Source organism: Schistocerca piceifrons, chromosome 1 (assembly GCF_021461385.2).
Source record: "Schistocerca piceifrons isolate TAMUIC-IGC-003096 chromosome 1, iqSchPice1.1, whole genome shotgun sequence".
In the NCBI taxonomy this organism is placed as follows: domain Eukaryota; kingdom Metazoa; phylum Arthropoda; class Insecta; order Orthoptera; family Acrididae; genus Schistocerca; species Schistocerca piceifrons.
In genome coordinates, this window is record NC_060138.1 from 157,722,745 (window position 1) to 157,741,625 (window position 18,881).

The following is an 18,881-nucleotide window of genomic DNA, read 5'->3' on the forward strand; positions in this document are numbered from 1 at the left end:
TAGTTCCAAGTTCTAGGGGACTAATGACCTCAGAGGTTGAGTCCCATAGTGCTCAGAGCCATTTGAACCATTTGAACTCCTGCCTGCTTTTCACAGCTGTGCTAATCATCATCAGACGTGTAGCACACTTCACGCTAATTTGAGATTTGTTGCATGTCGCGTTTATAACGTTGCAATTCTAATGGCCATCTGTGTACCAGTCTAGTAATAAGCAGAATGTGAAACAGAATGAATAAAAGGAAATTGTATTTTGCTCTTAAGATCAATTTATTATGTCACTGAAACTGATAACAGCTGCAGCGCCGCTGAATTAAAGGTACTGACTGATGAAGTCTTCGTAGGCAGAGACCCTGGTGAAGACGGTTGGCGCGCCCTCTGAGCCGCACGGCATCAGACCCCAGGACACGATCCCTATCACTGTGCCGTCCTGGGCCAGCGGCCCGCCGGAGTCTCCCTGCAACACAGGCGTTTTCACCGTAAGTCGTTAACTGTGATCGGCAGCTTGATGTTCAAAGACCCCTTTTCAGGGTGCTCGGCCTAGCTGAAATTATAAATGAAAAATACAGGGTGTTTCAAAAATGACCGGTATATTTGAAACGGTAATAAAAACTAAACGAGCAGCGATAGAAATACACCGTTTGTTGCAGTATGCTTGGGACAACAGTACATTTTCAGGCGGACAAACTTTCGAAATTACAGTAGTTACAATTTTCAACAACAGATGGCGCTGCAAGTGATGTGAAAGATATAGAAGACAACGCAGTCTGTGGGTGCGCCATTCTGTACGTCGTCTTTCTGCTGTAAGCGTGTGCTGTTCACAACGTGCAAGTGTGCTGTAGACAACATGGTTTATTCCTTAGAACAGAGGATTTTTCTGTTGTTGGAATTCCACCGCCTAGAACAAAGTGTTGTTGCAACAAGACGAAGTTTTCAACGGAGGTTTAATGTAACCAAAGGACCGAAAAGCGATACAATAAAGGATCTGTTTGAAAAATTTCAACGGACTGGGAACGTGACGGATGAACGTGCTGGAAAGGTAGGGCGACCGTGTATGGCAACCACAGAGGGCAACGCGCAGCTAGTGCAGCAGGTGATCGAACAGCGGCCTCGGGTTTCCGTTCGCCGTGTTGCAGCTGCGGTCCAAATGACGCCAACGTCCACGTATCGTCTCATGCGCCAGAGTTTACACCTCTATCCATACAAAATTCAAACGCGGCAACCCCTCAGCGCCGCTACCATTGCTGCACGAGAGACATTCGCTAACGATATAGTGCACAGGATTGATGACGGCGATATGCATGTAGGCAGCATTTGGTTTACTGACGAAGCTTATTTTTACCTGGACGGCTTCGTCAATAAACAGAACTGGCGCATATGGGGAACCGAAAAGCCCCATGTTGCAGTCTCATCGTCCCTGCATCCTCAAAAAGTACTGGTCTGGGCCGCCATTTCTTCCAAAGGAATCATTGGCCCATTTTTCAGATCCGAAACGATTACTGCATCACGCTATCTGGACATTCTTCGTGAATTTGTGGCGGTACAAACTGCCTTAGACGACACTGCGAACACCTCGTGGTTTATGCAAGATGGTGCCCGGCCACATCGCACGGCCGATGTCTTTAATTTCCTGAATGAATATTTCGATGATCGTGTGATAGCTTTGGGCTATCCGAAACATACAGGAGGCGGCGTGGATTGGCCTCCCTATTCGCCAGACATGAACCCCTGTGACTTCTTTCTGTGGGGACACTTGAAAGACCAGGTGTACCGCCAGAATCCAGAAACAATTGAACAGCTGAAGCAGTACATCTCATCTGCATGTGAAGCCATTCCGCCAGACACGTTGTCAAAGGTTTCGGGTAATTTCATTCAGAGACTACGCCATATTATTGCTACGCATGGTGGATATGTGGAAAATATCGTACTATAGAGTTTCCCAGACCGCAGCGCCATCTGTTGTTGAAAATTGTAACTACTGTAATTTCGAAAGTTTGTCTGCCTGAAAATGTACTGTTGTCCCAAGCATATTGCAACAAACGGTGTATTTCTATCGCTGCTCGTTTAGTTTTTATTGCCGTTTCAAATATACCTGGTCATTTTTGAAACACCCTGTACATTCTGTCATTTCGGCGATCTGCATGGAGGATATTTTGTATGTAACTGATCCGTCGTAGTCATTGTGATGTGCAGATTTAAAAAGTAGCGTGGTATATGTTGTTGATGAAGCTCAGAGTGAAAGTAGAGATGTTAAGCAGTGCCGCTTGAATCCTTTGTCTTCGGAAGCAATGGGGCTGCAGTGTCTTAACATCTTCGTCCGACGGATTGACCATCACCATAAAATTTCGCACCATGAAACATTGCGCAGAGGTTTTGACTTATATGAGTACTGCCAACCGTCTGCCAATAAGGAACTTATCTCTCTCACAAACCAAACAGCGACGGTGAAACTTCGTTCCACACTAGAATTCGGACTGGCTTGTCTATCTACATTAGCGTTCATTAGCGAAATTCACACAGAGTGTTCGTAAATACTACATACAAAGGAGATTGGGGCTTAATGTCTCCTCTGTGAAGAGGTCGATACAGGCGGGTCACATTCTCGACAAGGATGGGGACCATTCCCGTATTCGCTTTAAGCTGTTTAGGTAGGTCACAGAAAAAAAATCTGGTTTGTTCGATACGAGTTTCAATCTCTTTTTACGAATAGTAGTCCAGTGTCTTACCTCAGTGTCCTCTCGTTCGATGAGATGAATAAACAAGAAATTAACACTGACTATAACGCATACGTCTGTAACTGCAGCAGATTGAAGGCCAACAGCAGCGGCCAAGCGGTTCTAGGCGCTGCAGTCTGGAACCGCGCGACAGCTACGGCCGCAGGTTCAAATCCTGCCTCGGGCATGGATGTGTGTGATGTCCTTAGGTTAGTTAGGTTTAAGTAGTTCTAAGTTATAGGGCACGGATGACCTCAGATGTTAAGTCCCATAGTGCTCAGAGCCATTGGAACCATTTTGCAGCAGATTGTAAGAGCACAAATTGACGCTAAGCTTTAGCAGCCATTGTCAACGAAAGTAAACTTTACTAGAATACTGAACTGTTTCATTTTCCTCTTCTACTTCCTTTACCACCCTACATCTGGCCTCACTCCAGGGATCTTCTCCAAGAATTCTTCAGATGGCTGAAGACAACCAAACAGCTGTATCTCATCCAAATACAGATGAAAGTTCTTCCGCATTTTTGTGAAATTAGAAAATTTATGAGTGATATTCGTGAGACACTTATTGGTGGATGATCATTTCTGGGTAAGTTCTGGCAGCTGGAAGTGCTAGGAGGGGAATGTTGCCAAACAAGTCATGGTACTGCTAAGGTGGTTTCTTGAGAGAAATGTTTCTTGTCCATTACTGATGGTTAATTACGTTCGTGATGAATAGAAGCTGCCAAGCTGAAAGCTTGTAACAGATTTCTCTGTTCATTGATAACAGAAGGAAATAAGAAGTGACACCAAATGAATTTCGTAGAATACCGCCCGAGACAAATGTTGCAGCAGAATTACTCACGGAGTGCAAAAATGTACACCCGCGCAATGCGCTGTACGTGTGCGCTCCGAGGCTCGGTCTTTCACAGTAGCACTCTGTGCATCTCAGCTTTGCTTGGTCCTTCTCGGAACTGCTCTGTACTGCAGGACATTTCGTTTAGCAGTGTGATCCGACGTTGCTTCTTCCGGCATCTGGTATGGCATTCTTCAGTCAGCACGACTTTCTTCAGTTCAGCAGAATCGTGATGATAACATTGTTTATCCTTCGATATTCGTTCGTGTAATTAAGGAAGTTCAGAGGTCCAGTGGCTATTTGCGCAAAAGGAGGCAGTCTACCGATCTATCGGCACAAAATTAATAGGTATCACAGAACAGAAGGATGAGAATTCTCCATACTTATTGTGTAGTCACGTAATCTTCAGTACAGGTAATCTGCTGTAGAACGGCATTGCAGCACTATGCAGAAAGAAATTAAAGATTTAGTTAACAATGAAAGAGAAAAAGTTATGACGCTCGACAGACGATTTGTAAGGAATTCTTTGTTTTGTACATCTACAAGCATTTTGTGCCAAATTTGCAGGCACGAAGCACGTCATGAAATTAGTCGTAAGAATAGCAAATTTTAAGAAATGAGACACATTATCATACCATCAGTTGCAACAGTTGTAATGGAACTGAATGAAGAGTAAAGAGACATTATAATATATTACTGCTAAGAACCTTGGTTAAGTCAAGGAGGATGCCACAAGCGATTTTTCGAATCGAGACCGTCGCCGAATTCTTGAAAGCAAAAATAAAGGAACGAAAACTACATTGAAGAGCCAAAGAAAATGATACACCTGCTTAATATCGTGTAGGGCCCCCGCGAGCACGCAGAAGTGCCGAAACACGACGTGGCATGGACTGGACTAATATCTGAAGTAGTCCAGGAGGGAACTGACACAATAAATCCTGCAGAGTTGTCCATAAAACCGTAAGAGTACGAGGGGGGTAGAGATGTCATCTCAACAGCACATAGCTAGACACCGCAGATATGCTCAATAATGTTCATGTCTGAGAATTTGGTGGCTAGCGGAAGTGTTATAACTCATAAGTGTGTTCCCGGAGCCAATTTGTAGCAATTCTGGATGTGTGTGGTGTTGATCATGCTGGAATTGCCCAAGTCCATTGGAATGCAAAATGGACATTTGTCTCGGGCGGTATTCTACGAATTTCATTTGGTGACACTTGTTATTTCCTTCTGTTCTCAATGAATAGAGAAATCTGTTACAAACTTTCTGCTTGGCAGCTTCTATTCATCACGAATGTAATTAACCAATGGAGGTGTTCCGACAGGATGCTTACGCACGTGTCACCTGTCAGAATCATATCTGGACTTATCAGGGGTCCCATATCATTTCAACTGCACACAGCCCACACCATTACAGAGCCTCCGACAGCTTGAACAGTTTCCTGCTGACATGCAGGGTCCATCGATTCATGAGGTTGTCACCATACCTCTACATCAACGAGGGTACACGAGTTGGTCTTCGGCTCCGAAAGCCCATATCGATGATGTTTCGTTGCATGGTTCGCACTCTTACACTTACTGATGGCCCAGCACTGAAATCTGCAGCAATTTGCGGAAGGGTTGCACTTCTGTCACGCTGAAAGATTCTTCTCAGTCGTCGTTGGTCCCGTTTGTCTCAGGATCTTCTTGTGGCTGCAGTGATGTCGGGGATTTGATGTTTTACCGGATTTCTGGTACTCACGGTACAATCGTGAAATGGTCGAACGGGTAAATCCCCACTTCACCGCTACCTCGGAGATGCTGTGTTCCATCGCTCTTACGACGACTATAACACCACGTTCAAACTCACTTAAATCTTGATAACCTGCCAATGTAGCAGCAGTAACCGATCTAACAACTGCTCCAGACACTTGTTTTCGCCGGCCGAAGTGGCCGTGCGGTTAAAGGCGCTGCAGTCTGGAACCGCAAGACCGCTACGGTCGCAGGTTCGAATCCTGCCTCGGGCATGGATGTTTGTGATGTCCTTAGGTTAGTTAGGTTTAACTAGTTCTAAGTTCTAGGGGACTAATGACCTCAGCAGTTGAGTCCCATAGTGCTCAGAGCCATTTGAACCATTTGAACACTTGTTTTCTTGTATAGATGTTGGCGACGGCAGCGCCGTATTCTGCCTGTTTACATACTTCTGTGTTTGAATACGCATTCCTATACCAGTTTCTCTGGCGCTTCAGTGCAGTACGTCTGGAACTGATTATAGACCTCGCACATCAAATGGTTGTTTCCTAAACACTGCCCACAGTAGGACGTTGAAATGAAATGCCGTGTGGCTAGGGCCTCCCGTCGGGTAGACCGTTCGCCTGGTGCAAGTGTTTCGAGTTGACGCCACGTCGGCGACTTGTGTGTCGACGGGGATGAAATGATGATGATAAGGACAACACAACACCCAGTGCCTGAGCGGACAAAACCTCCGACCCAGCCGGGAATCGAACCCGGGACGTTAGTTATGACATTCCGTCGCGCTGACCACTCAGCTACCAGGGGCGGACAAGTAGGACGTTGCAAGATGAGAAGAACTTCTTTCTGATTTTATGGGGATGCGTATAAAAAGAAAATCGAATTGTGGAAGGAACAACTTCTGACAAAAAACACTGTCCACTTCACTTAGCTAACTGTAGCTGAAGAAACGAGAATGTTTAAGAATTCATTGTGGCATTGAAAGACTTACAAAACAGTCTTCTAAACGTTTCGAGGACACCGCCAAATTTACATCTGTTTTTGAGCTGTTTTTAAGGCCGTTTGCTGTTTCAGTTGAGAATACCCCGGTGCTTGTGCAGATGGAACTGATATATTGGCAGTCTGATTCCTGTTTAAAAGACAAACTGTTTTACGTTAAAACTGTCCAGGAGCTCTACTTTGGTTTCCCTGGGAGGATTTCCATTGTCTCCATTCTCTCCATACTGAAGTTGCAAACGCGATACCAAGTTTCGATCAACATTTGTGCGTGAAAAGCTTTTTCCGATAATGAAACTAAATAAGTCGCGATTACTGAGTGACGAAAACCTGCGATATTGTCTGCATCCGTCCATATTCCGACATTTTATAGCATATGTATCCAATATATAGCTGTGTGTATATGTATTCTGTCTTAAGTGCACCAAAAGTGATTGAGTAGTAATGAAAATATGTTTTGTTCCCGATATGTGTTATTGAGAAATATGAAACAAAGCCACATGCAGTGCATTCAATGTTCCTTCCGCGATTACATAGCCATGAGCCATGCAGAGAGTTCCAATTTCCCCCTTATTTCTTCTTTCTCTTCTCCTGCTCAGACAGCATGGTGTGATGGAGGACGGGTGGCGATGGGGGGAGGGGGGGGGGGGGTCGAATGTGCACTCAGTCGACAGATTTCCGCACGTGTGCAAGAGCTCCGCATATGTGTCGAATTCTTGGCCGTCCGTGTCCTATAGCTAACAGTATACATATCATGACAGTGCCAAGCAGGCAAGTCATGTAGGCCATCCTACTAGGATTACCATGTTTTTTTAGGTCCACCCCAGAAATTATTACTATTTTTTTGTAGTCCAACCCAGCACATATCTTTGAATGCACTGGTCTTCAATTACCTGGTTCAACAATGTACTCCCATTAAGTAGGGTATCAACATTAACGGAAACTTTTCTGGTTGAATTAATAACTAGTGCTCTCTCTTCTAAATCTGACCAAAATATTTCAGTTGCAGATTATTTATTTATTCAGTTGTACTTTTTTACTAGACATGACTTTTTTCAGAATTTGTTTGTTTCAATTACATCAAATAATGTACAACAAGAACGTTCTCAATTAATTTTAACATTTAACAGATTTTTAACATTAGATACAGAAAGTGCATCTCTTTCTGCAGTCCACATGTTCACCATGATTGCAAAATCTCTCTCAACTGGAACAGGCAAAGAGATCGCAAACCATTTTATAAATATTGCAATAAGAAATATCAGTCTTTTGAAAAACTTTAAAAAGTTGCTTTCCACCTCTTCTTTTTATATCTGATACTTTTCGAAACTTCAAACACATCCTACCCATTAGTTTCCAATCATCCCTCATACACAAGAACAACATCAGCACACTGCTAATGCGGTGTTGCTAAATGACTAAACGAAACGTTGCGCCGGGATTCGTAGCCACACCTCTCCATCGATGTCAGCACTTGCTCCAAGGTCGGCTGTGAGAGACACGCCGCAAGAGAATGTTTAAAAACGCGATGTTAAACAAATAGACCTAATCTTTTTTAAAAATCCACGCCGGTCTCAAACACCAGACATCACTAAAAATCCAGGACTGTCTGAGCTAATCCCGCATGTATGGTGAGCCTAGTTCTGTCTTTATAGTTAGTTAGTTAGATGTTCCATATAAGATCTGAATGATTCTTTTATCGAAATTATGAGTAACGAGTCAGTTTGCAGGATATGTATACATGATTAATGTGATCAGTATTAACAGTAATGAACGTATTTTTCAGTCTCCTCAAGCAATTGCTCTTAAAAACAAGCTTTTTTTCAAGTTAACAGCTTTTAAACAAATTCATCCATGGAATAGGAGTTGTTCAGGAGAAATTACTTTGGGTTAGATTTGAAACTTGCTTTGCTACCGGTCAGACATTTTATATTATTGATCACATGATCAAAAATTTTTGTTGTAGCATATTGGGCTCCTTTCTGAGCCACTGACAGTTTTAATAAAGCGTACGATATTTTGCAATTGTTGTAGTATATTTTCTCCATCTTTCATACAATGACATACCATCAAAATACAATTTCCGAAATCCTTTTTTAAATTCAGTGTCAGTGTTAGATTCCCACAGTTAACTTTCGTTAAAGATATCTTCACCTATCTGCCCCTGATATGTTTCTTGCTTGACTATACTGTGTAATCTCCCTTCTCTCTCTATTTTCTCTTCTTCGATTTTCGCATTTATTAGGCCACTATTCTCCATTTTCTCTTCAGCACTTTCGTCTTCGCTTTCTGCAGATTTACCACAGATCTGTACAGAGATGCTGCCCATTCCACTCAGACGTTTGATAAGGTCTCGTTACTTTCTGGTATGAGAGTTACGTGCTTTCTACATCTACAGCTACATGTACATAGATACTCCGCAAGCCACCTTAGGATGCATGGCGGAGGGTGCGTTGTACCGCTGCTAGTGATGTCCCTACCTGTTCAACTCACAAATAGAGCGAGAGGAAAAATGACTGTCTGTATGCCTACGCACGAACCCCAATTTATCTTATGTTCGTGATCCTTACGCGAAATATGCTTTGATGGTAGTATGATAGTTCTACAGTCAGCTTCAGACGCCGGTGCTCTAAATTTTCTCAATAACGTCCCTGGAAAAGAATGTCGCCTTTCTTACAGAGATTCCAATTTCAGTTCCAGAAGCTCTCCGTAATATTTGCTTGTTGATCGATCCTACCGTCAACAATTCTAGCAGCCCGCCACTGAACTGCTTCGATATCGTCCTTTCATCCGACCGCATTTCGGAAATCTAGAATATGGAATCTGTCCGCTGCCCTTCATCCACAGATTGCAGGATATCGTGTGAGAAAAGGGTAAACTGAGTTTCAGACGAGCCATGCTTTCTATAGCCGTGCTAATTTGTGGACAAGAGTTTTTCTATCTCAAGGAACTTTAATATGTTCGAAACGAGAACATACTTAATAATTCTGCAGCACAGCAATGTTAAGGATTTTTCGGTCAGTTCTTTTACCCTTCATGTGTACAGGAGTCACCTGCGCTTTTTCCAGTCGCTTGGGCTCTGCACTGGGCGAGAGATTTGCGATAATTGCAAGCTAAGGGGCCAATGCTGTAAAGTACTCTTTGCAAAACCGAACAAATTAAAAAAAATACATTTAAACCAGTTAATTGAATAAAAATTACGATTGAAGTCCCTTCGACAATTATCTAAAAGTAAAAATTTTAAAGCTCTGGAAAAGGTAGGACTCACAGCCTACTACACGTCAGGCTTATACACTCATTACTACGCTACAACGCCACTGTATGTAGAGCTATCAACTTTAAAGAATATCTTTCAGAATAACGAAAAAGACGATTTCACCCCTTGGGACCTCTCCTTGTAAGTGGAATGCTAGTAACTGATATTTTTGTTTTTTCTTTTGCACCTTTCCCGATCTTCTTCGATACCTAAGCAGCACTGATCGCAAGCTAAAAGCTAATATTCCACACACATATCTTCCTCTTTTAATTTCTAGAGGTAAGGTAAATTACTCAACTGTCTCTCTACGTTTTCGCAGTTGTTCTCGGCACTTCAAGTTATTATAACACTCAGATTGTCGAATACTTGCTGAAGACCACAGTATCGCGAAGGCGCCTTTCAGGCAGAACTACAATTCGTTTGTTTCTGAAGCCGACCTGTTCTTGGCCTAGCGCCAGATTCGTGAACGAAGATGAGGCTAGTATGTAGTTGGAGCTGTGGTTCCCTCGGATCCTGAGACATCTATAATCAGAAGAGTGATCTTGACTATATTCTGTAAATGATTGCCCTAATTTGTTTGTGTAATACTTATTGGTTAACAATTCACAACTTGTGAAATAATTTCAGAGGGAGCAATTAACTACATTACTCGCTGTGTTGTTGTTGTGGCCTTCAGTCTTAAGACGGGTCTGACGCAGGTCTCCACGCTAGTCTATGTTGTGCAAGTATCTTCAAATCTGAATAACTACTGCAGCTTACATCCATTTGAAATTACGCATTGTATTCATCCCTTGGTCTCTACAATTTCTGCCTCTAATATCAAATTGATAGTTTCTTTATGCCTCACAATGTATTCTATCAACTGATTCCTTCTTTATTTTTATTGCGCAGGAAATTTCTTTTCTCCTCACCTCGATTCAGTACCTCCTCATTAGAAGAGCGACCTATCCGTCCAGTCTTCAGCGTTATTCTGTAGCACCGCATTCCAAATGCATCTATTCTTTCCGTGACTGAAATGCCTATCGTCCATATTCCACTTCCGTACAACACTGCATTCCAGACAAATAAATTCAGAAAAAGAATTACTAACACTTAAATTTATATTCGATGTCAACAAATTCCTCTTTTTGAGAGATGCTTTCCTTGCTATTGTCAATCTGTAGTTTATATCCTCTCTATTTTGGCCGTCATTAGTTATTTTTCTGTCCTAATAGTGAAATACATCTACTACATTCAGTGTCTCATTTTCTAATCTAATCCCCTCAGCATTGCCTTAGCTAATTCGACAACACTCCTTGTTTAGTTTTTCTTGATGCTCAGCTTATAACCTCTTCCCAGCACACTACCCATTCCATTCAGCTGCACTTCCAAGCTCTTTACTATTCCTGACAGAATTACAATGTGATAAGCAAATCCCAAAGTATTTATTTCTTCTCCTTGAAGTTTAATTCCAGCAATTTCACATTTTTCTTTGTGTTTCTATACTGATTGTTTTGCGTGGATTGAATAACATCTGGGATAGGCTATACCTCTGTCTCACTCCCTTCTCAACTAGTGCTGCCCTTTTATGTTCTTCGATTTTTGTAACTGCAGTCGGATTTCTGTACAAGCCGTATATAACCTTTCGCTCCCTGTATTTTATCCCTGCTACTTTTACAATTGCAAATAGAGTATGCTAGTTAATACTGTCAAAAGTTTTCCCTATGTCTATTAATGCTACGGCCGTATGTTTGCTTTTCTTTAACCTACCTTCCAAGGTAAGTTGTAAGGCCAGTATTGCCTCACATGTTCCTATGTTTCTGTCGAACCCAAACTGAACTTCTACCAGTTCTTCAAATCGTGTCAGTATTTTATAGCCATGACTTATAAATCTGGTAGTTCGGTAATATTCACATCTGCCAGAATATGACTTCTTTAAAATTATTACATTATTTCATTATTACATTATTTCTGAAGTTTAAAGGTATTTAGTCTGCTTCATGTATCTTGTATAACATGTTGATTAGTTTAGTCATGGCTGTCTCTTTCAACGATGTCAATAATTCTGAGGGAAGGTCGAACCCAGGGGTCTTGTTTCGACTTAGAGTTTCCAGTGCTCTGTCAAATTCTTCTCGAGTATCGTATCTCTCATCTAACCTTCGTCAACTTGCTCTCCCCTTTCTAGAATATTCTCTTGAAATTCATTTCCCCTGTAGAACCCTTCTGTATGTCCACCATTCAGCTTTGTCTTCACGTTTAGTACTCGTTTATGCACATGAACTCTTGATATTGATGCGGTTGTTTCTTTTTCCAAAGGTCTCTATACTCTTCCTATAGGCGGTATCTATCTTTCCCCTAGTTATACTCGCTTCTACAGTCTTGTGTTTGTCCTCTAGCCATTACTGCTACAGTTACTACAAGGTTCGCACTAACAACGATCCTCAAAGCTGGCCGCCCAGCCTCCAATAGAACATTTACTGGTTGCTGCATGTGTTATATCATACGTGCAAAAGAGTATAAATTCATTCATCACCGTTTGTGAATCTGACTGAGTTCCTCTTGAGTTTCTCCCTCCGTGTTTGTCTCTCTGATACCACGACGTTGAAAAATACGGATTAAGGTAGTGCAATGGTGAAATCTTTCATACTCAGACTGGAGAAACAGGATTTAAATCGTGATATATTCGTCTTGTTCTACCTATTTGTTAGCTTTTCTGTGGATGTCCTAAATCGCTTGAGGCGAATGCTTGATCTTTCCCCTAAACAAAACCACAGATGATTTCTTTCCCAGAATGTATCCATCTTTGGGAGTAGGGGAGGGGGGATGTTAAAGATATATTTGATTTTCGTCATCATCTGGAGCCTTTACAGTAGTGAAGTCTGCCAGATGATGACGAAAGTTGGAAATGCGTAGTTGCAGTAAAACAAAATTTTATTTAATAGGAGCTTTTGATGGTATGTGTAATAAATGTCTTTTATCGAAGCTGTGGAGTGCAACTTACAGAAGAAAATTTCATGGAGAGATTTATTGCCTGTTATCCAGTCGCTTCTAGTGTTTCTGGAAAATTTCTCTCTTTCTTGGTCCTGACCCACGGTAAAGTGAAGTAGAGACTGTGTTATTAGAGCTATGGTTCATATTCGTGAAGACATGGAACTCAGACCTCAGCATAGCACGAGGACCGCTCGAAATTATTGGTACCTACGACACTGCAGTGCCGAAGAGGAGCTAACACGTCCCGCTAATGGGGAACTGGTCATACAGAAAAGTACTTGAGTAGTGCTTACGGTGCAGGCGGCGATGCCCCCGGTGACCGGCCCGGTGCACACGTTGTTGTCGTTGAGGGCGCTGTAATTTTCCAGCAGCTCGTAGCACTCGGTCATCCCGATGACGGTGACGTCGACGTACTGTAGGATGTCCGGGTCGTGCGGCAGAATACCGCTCTTGGTGCTGCCCCAGCCGGAGAGTGCAGCAATGGATCCAGCTGAAAAATGCATTGTAGCTTGCATGCAGAACATGTATTTTATATAGTTACCGAATTTTCATCTACATCTACATCAACATGGATACTCTGCAAATCACATTTAAGTGCCTGGCAGAGGGTTCACCGAACCACCTTCACAGTTCTCTATTATTCCAATCTTGTATAGCGCGCTAAGAGAATGAACACCTATATCTTTCCGTACGAGCTCTGATTTCCCTTATTTTATCGTGGTGATCGTTCCGCCCTATGTAGGTCAGTGTCAACAAAATATTTTCGCATTCGGAGGAGAAAGTTGGTGATTGGAATTTTGTGAGAAGATTCCGTCGCAACGAAAAACGCCTTTCTTCTAATGATTTCCAGCCCAAATCTCGTATCATATTTCGCTATAATATAAAACGTGATGCCTTCTTTGAATTTTTTCAATGTACTCCGTCAGTCCTACCTGGTAAGGATTCCACACCGCGCAGCAGTATTCTAAAAGAGGACGGACAAGCGTAGTGTAGGCAGTCTCCTTAGTAGGTTTGTTACATTTTCTAAGTGTCCTGCCAATAAAACGCAGCCTTTGGTTAGCCTTCCCCACAACATTTTCTGTATGTTCGTTCCAATTTAAGTTGTTCGTAATTGTAATACCTAGGTATTTAGTTGAATTTATGGCTTTTAGATTAGACTAATTTATCGTGTAACCGTAGTTTAACGAGTTCCTTTTAGTACTCATGTGGATGACCTCACACTTGTCGTTATTCAGGGTCAACTGCCACTTTTCGCACCATTCAGATATCTTTTCTAAATCGTTTTGCAATTTGTTTCGGTCTTCTGATGACTTTATTAGTCGATCAACGACAGCGTCATCTGCAAACAACCGAAGACGGGTGCTCAGATTGTCTCCCAAATCGTTTATATAGATAAGGAACAGCAAAGGGCCTATAACATTACCTTGGGGAACGGCAGAAATCACTTCTGTTTTACTCGATGACTTTCCGTCAATTACTACGAACTGTGACCTCTCTGACAGGAAATCGCAAATCCAGTCACATAACTGAGACGATATTCCATAAGCAAGCAATTTTACTACGAGCCGCTTATGTGGTACGGTGTCAAAAGACTTCCGGAAATCCAGGAATACGGAATCGATCTGAAATCCCTTGTCAATAGCACTCAGCACTTCATGTGAATAAAGAGCTAGTTGTGTTTCACAGGAGCGATGTTTTCTAAACCCATGTTGACTGTGTGTCAATAGACCGTTTCCTTCGGTTTTATCTTATGTTTCATAAAATTCTTCAATAATTAGCGAGAGAGATCAATATTTAAAATCAGTTGAACTCAGTGATTATTTCTTCACCACAAAGAAGAAGCCAATCGCTAAAACATGGCAAACGACATCAGCCAAACAGTCGACGGCTTGATTCCAACATGCATCATACTTATCACTTAGCAACGACATGCGCTGCTGAGATGATGTACTCGCATTCGGGAGGACGGCAGCTGTAATTCCCTCCTGGAATCCAGATTTAGGTTTTCAATGATATCACTAAATGTCTTACAGGGAATGCCAAGATGGTTTCCTTTGAAAGGATACTACCAAATTTTACCCCGTTATTCCTCGATCCAAGTACACTCTCCGTCCCTAATGACCCTGTCATCGACGGGAGGTTAAACTCTAATCTTCCTTCTGATCGTGAAAATACCTGCATCCATCTTATGCAAGAGGTCATGAGCATGTGTCATGGTTCAGAGGTTCTTATATATCCCAGTACCAAAGTGAACCATAAGGTTTAAAGAAAATAAACAATTTTTTTTCAGCCTTCAGTTGCAAGGTAATTTTTACTCGTTTACCAGCTGATAGGACCTTAGACTATCTCGATCTGACTCTATCAATTATTGGCAACAAAATAGATTTCAAAATTTTTCGGAAAGCAACCTATTCCGACATCATCAACCCAGCTGATTCCACCCATCCTCAGGCCCATAAAATGGCCTTTTTTCACTCGAGTATCCATCGAGCCCTTTCCATTCCGCTTTCGCCAGTCAACTTACAGAACGAATTAAAAGTCCTCGAAAACATCGCTCAGAATAATGGATATAATCCCAGTATAGTGAGACAGTTGTTCAACAAAAAAACACGAAAGAAGACTACCACCATTTCCAGTACAGGTACTCACAATCAACACCAGGCAACGAAATACATATCAGTTCCCTTTATAGGTAACATATCCTATAAGGTTATTAAAAAACCTAGGGTGTAAAGTTTCATACTCTACCACCAACAACCTCAAAAAGAATTTAGTTCATTCTCTGGATAAAGGTACTGATAAATCATCGCTGTCAGGTGTGTATAAGATCACGTGTGCTGGATGTCCTTCTTATTACATTGGCCAGACAGGAAGGGCCCTGTCTGTTAGGTTTAAAGAGCATCTGCCGACAAAAAGCGGTGATGGAACACGAGGATCTACATTTGCTGAACATCTGGTCCAAAAGGCGCATGCTCCCAAGCCTCTAAAAGACGCAGAGCTTTTGCATAACGAAGTCAAGGGATGTAGGCTAGACACCCTCGAAGAATTGCAAAATTTTAAACATCTTATTATTGATAGAGACAACTTACTTAATGATCAGCTGCAACTAAAAAATAGAAGTTATTTCGAATGATTTCAACCTTTACTCCAGTGGAGTTGACCCACAGTCCACTTCGAATGGCCGATGCTGTTTCCCTATCTGCTTTGTTCCTTTATTATAGTGCGATTGTACATGTGTGTCTCTTTATTGCGTAATATGCTTGGTAATGACACTTAGTTGCTAAGGCGTTTTTATGTTAAAGACATTTTATGCTTAGCACGCATGGTTTCGACACTAATTTTTAGTTACTGTAGCGGGGCTTCGCCCTCTTACTATAATATTTAAATGTAAAAAAGAAAATTATACCTTGGCTTTGTAGTTTGTTCCCAGGTAAATTGTTTAATGTTGCTATACCAATAGATAGGTTTGTCCATTCGTAGGACGGCTTTCAGTCACATTTTGTTTATATGTATATTTGCTCTAAGTAATTTTGAGACAGTTTGTCTCCTGCGCCTGCGCCTGCGCATGCGCATGCGCTTGGCCGCGGCCGAGCCTCGCCGCGGAACTGCTCGCGACGCCTAGTTTCCGAGCCGCTCACGTGTGGTCCTTATTTCTGGCCGTCGTAGCTCCGTCTACGTTCGCCTTAACGGTTTTAATTTTGACAGACATAATCTTAGGATTATGCGTCTTTGTTGTTTTAATTTTTAATCTGTGACATGGCCAGTGTTTGGCACTCAAAATAATTTAATTTTTGGTAAGTATCACGATTTCTTTATTATTCAATCATTAGACTGGTAATGCATTTCAGTGAGTAATATATGTCCGTATGTGGTTTAATTTATAGGTTCTGAAGAAGGTTCCATTACTGGAATCGAAACCTAGGTAAACGAGTAAAAATTACCTTGCAACTGAAGGCTGAAAAAAATTTGTTTATTTTCTGTACATTTCACAGTTGCTGACGCGCTGCATTATGTTAAAGATTTGCATAAGGTTTAACGTCCCGTCGATGACGACGTCATTAGAGGCGGAGCTCGGATTGGGGGAAGAACGGAGGAATAAATCGGCCATGTCATTAAGACAGGAACCTCTCCGGCACTTGCCTTGGGGGAAACTACGGACGATCTAAACCTAATGGGAGTACAGGAATTAGTTTCGCCCTCCTCCCTGAACGAATGCAGTGTTTTTCCGCTGCTGTAACTCATTCAGTTGTGCTTCTGCTCGAGAATCCTAGTGTCTTCTACTTTACTCATTGTACTACAGGTCGTCTCCGTGGTCTTACAATGAATTCATGATGGGCGCGCCGGTACGCCTTCAGAGCACCAAATACCGAATGAAAATTAGCAGAAAATATGACAGAAAATTCTAAATCCATCACTCCCCACGAACGCACGAAGAAGATTGTATGAGTTCATTACAGAAACGATAAACAGAAAGGAATATTACTTTAAGACAAAAACGACTGATTCATCGATAGATTTTAGACGTGGCATTGAGGGACCCTTTATTAGTTTGTGGCGAGCTGTACAAAATTTGTAATTGTACGAGGAAGAAACTGACCTTTACTCGTAGGTCTACAAGAGGATATGAACACTCAAAACAGTTCTGATCCCGGACTGGAATTTCTTCCCTCTGACGAAAAATTGCATATTCTTGGGTCTGCATCCTTAGTGAATAGAAATAATACCTCGCTTATCAACAATAGAAGGTGTAGGGGCTACAATAGGACACGTGCCAATTACAGGGAACATTTCAAGAATTTCTTCGCGCGGCGCTATAGTTCGTCTAAAGAGGAATTATTACTTCTGTCATCTTTCAAGGAAACATTCTAGATTTTTCAGCAATTACATAGATCGCAATTTCGATTCCCATAAACCACTTGAGACTTTTTCTGTTGTTGAAATGTCTGGACAGTTATATCTCTGGAGGCCATATGAGGAGCCACTTAGGTAAAAAAATAAAAATAAAAAATAAAATAAAAAATAAAAATAAAAATAAAAAAATTAAAAAAAAAGAAGTGAAGCTGACACACTAGCCACCAACGTGGCACGCAACATGTATTTATTTTATTACTACCAATGTACTGTGTCGAGGCAGTTATATGTGTCTAAGGCTGTATGTGATGTATTTTATTGCGATCAAGAATCAGCTTGAAACTTCGTGGCTTTGCCACAGCCTGAGGGATGTTTCCAGAATGAGATATTCACTCTGCAGCGGAGTGTGCGCTGATGTGAAACTTCCTGGAAGATTAAAACTGTGTGCCGGACGGAAGCTCAGGTTTTGCCTTTCACGGGCAAGTGCTCTACCATCTGAGCTACCAAAGCACGACTCACGTCCCGTCCTCACAGCTTCTGCCAGTACCTCGTCTCCTACCTTCCAAACATCCAGAAGCTCTTCTGCGAACCTGGCAGAACTAGCACTCCTGAAAGAAAGGATATTGCGGAGACATGGCTTAGCCACAGTCTGAGGGATGTTTCATTCTGGAAACATCCCCCAGGCTCTGGCTAAGCCATGTCTCCGCAATATCCTCTCTTGCAGGAGTGCTAGTTCTGCTAGGTTCGCAGAAGAGCTTCTGTGAAGTTTGGAAACCGGCGCGGTAGCGCAGCGTGTTCGGTCAGAGGGTTGCTCATCCTCTGTAATAAAAAAAACTGAGTAAAGGGATCACCGATCAACTTGAACAGATGTCTTGTGGCGTCCGCCAATACCAAACGCAACGAACATACCGAACAAAATGAAGAAGAAGAAAATAAAAAAAAGATGGTATAGCACTTGCTGCGAAAGGTAAAGTTCCCGAGTTCGAGTCTCGGTCCGGCACACAGTTTTAATCTGACAGGAAGTTTTACATCAGCGCACACTCCGCTGCGGAGTGAAAATCTCATTCAAGAATCAGCCTGTTGGTAGCTTTTCCCCAGAGAGTTGCATGCTATGTTACTCAGTTTCCGACTTAACTGTAAACAGTTATTCTCATATCATCCACAAACGAAAACAGGTTTGGGGTTAACCGCAACAGCTAAAGATAAGGAAAAAATGCTCCCCTACCGTGGAATACCATGGAACACGCAGCATTACTTTACTCCAACGGATACAATCTCTCTTACTGTTATCTGATAATTAAAAGAATTTCTGCTTCCTACTGCCTAGATAATAGAGGCGCGGAGACGACCTCCCGTTAAATAGTTAACTATTCGTGAGACTTCAATACAGGATTTCGAGTACGCCAATGTGAAATCGACAATTTTTTTTTAATGTCGCTGCGTAACAACCATAGACCTACATGATGCTATGTTGTTACGTACCTACTTAAAATAAGCCTCTACCCTACAAGAAACATATTTAAGTAGATTCTCTC

At 42.0% G+C, this 18,881-nt stretch overlaps 1 protein-coding gene across 1 annotated transcript in view; it reads right to left on the reverse strand.

The window, feature by feature from the left end:
• Positions 1-310: 310 nt before the first annotated feature.
• Positions 311-18,881, reverse strand: part of LOC124793457 (trypsin-1-like) — a 65,200-nt gene continuing 46,629 nt past the window's right edge. Inside the window, exons 6-7 of the mRNA XM_047258025.1 lie at positions 12,789-12,985; positions 311-454 (exon numbers count right to left, since the gene is read on the reverse strand). Of these exons, the coding sequence (XP_047113981.1) occupies positions 311-454; positions 12,789-12,985 (341 nt within the window). The remainder of the gene's footprint in view (positions 455-12,788; positions 12,986-18,881) is intronic.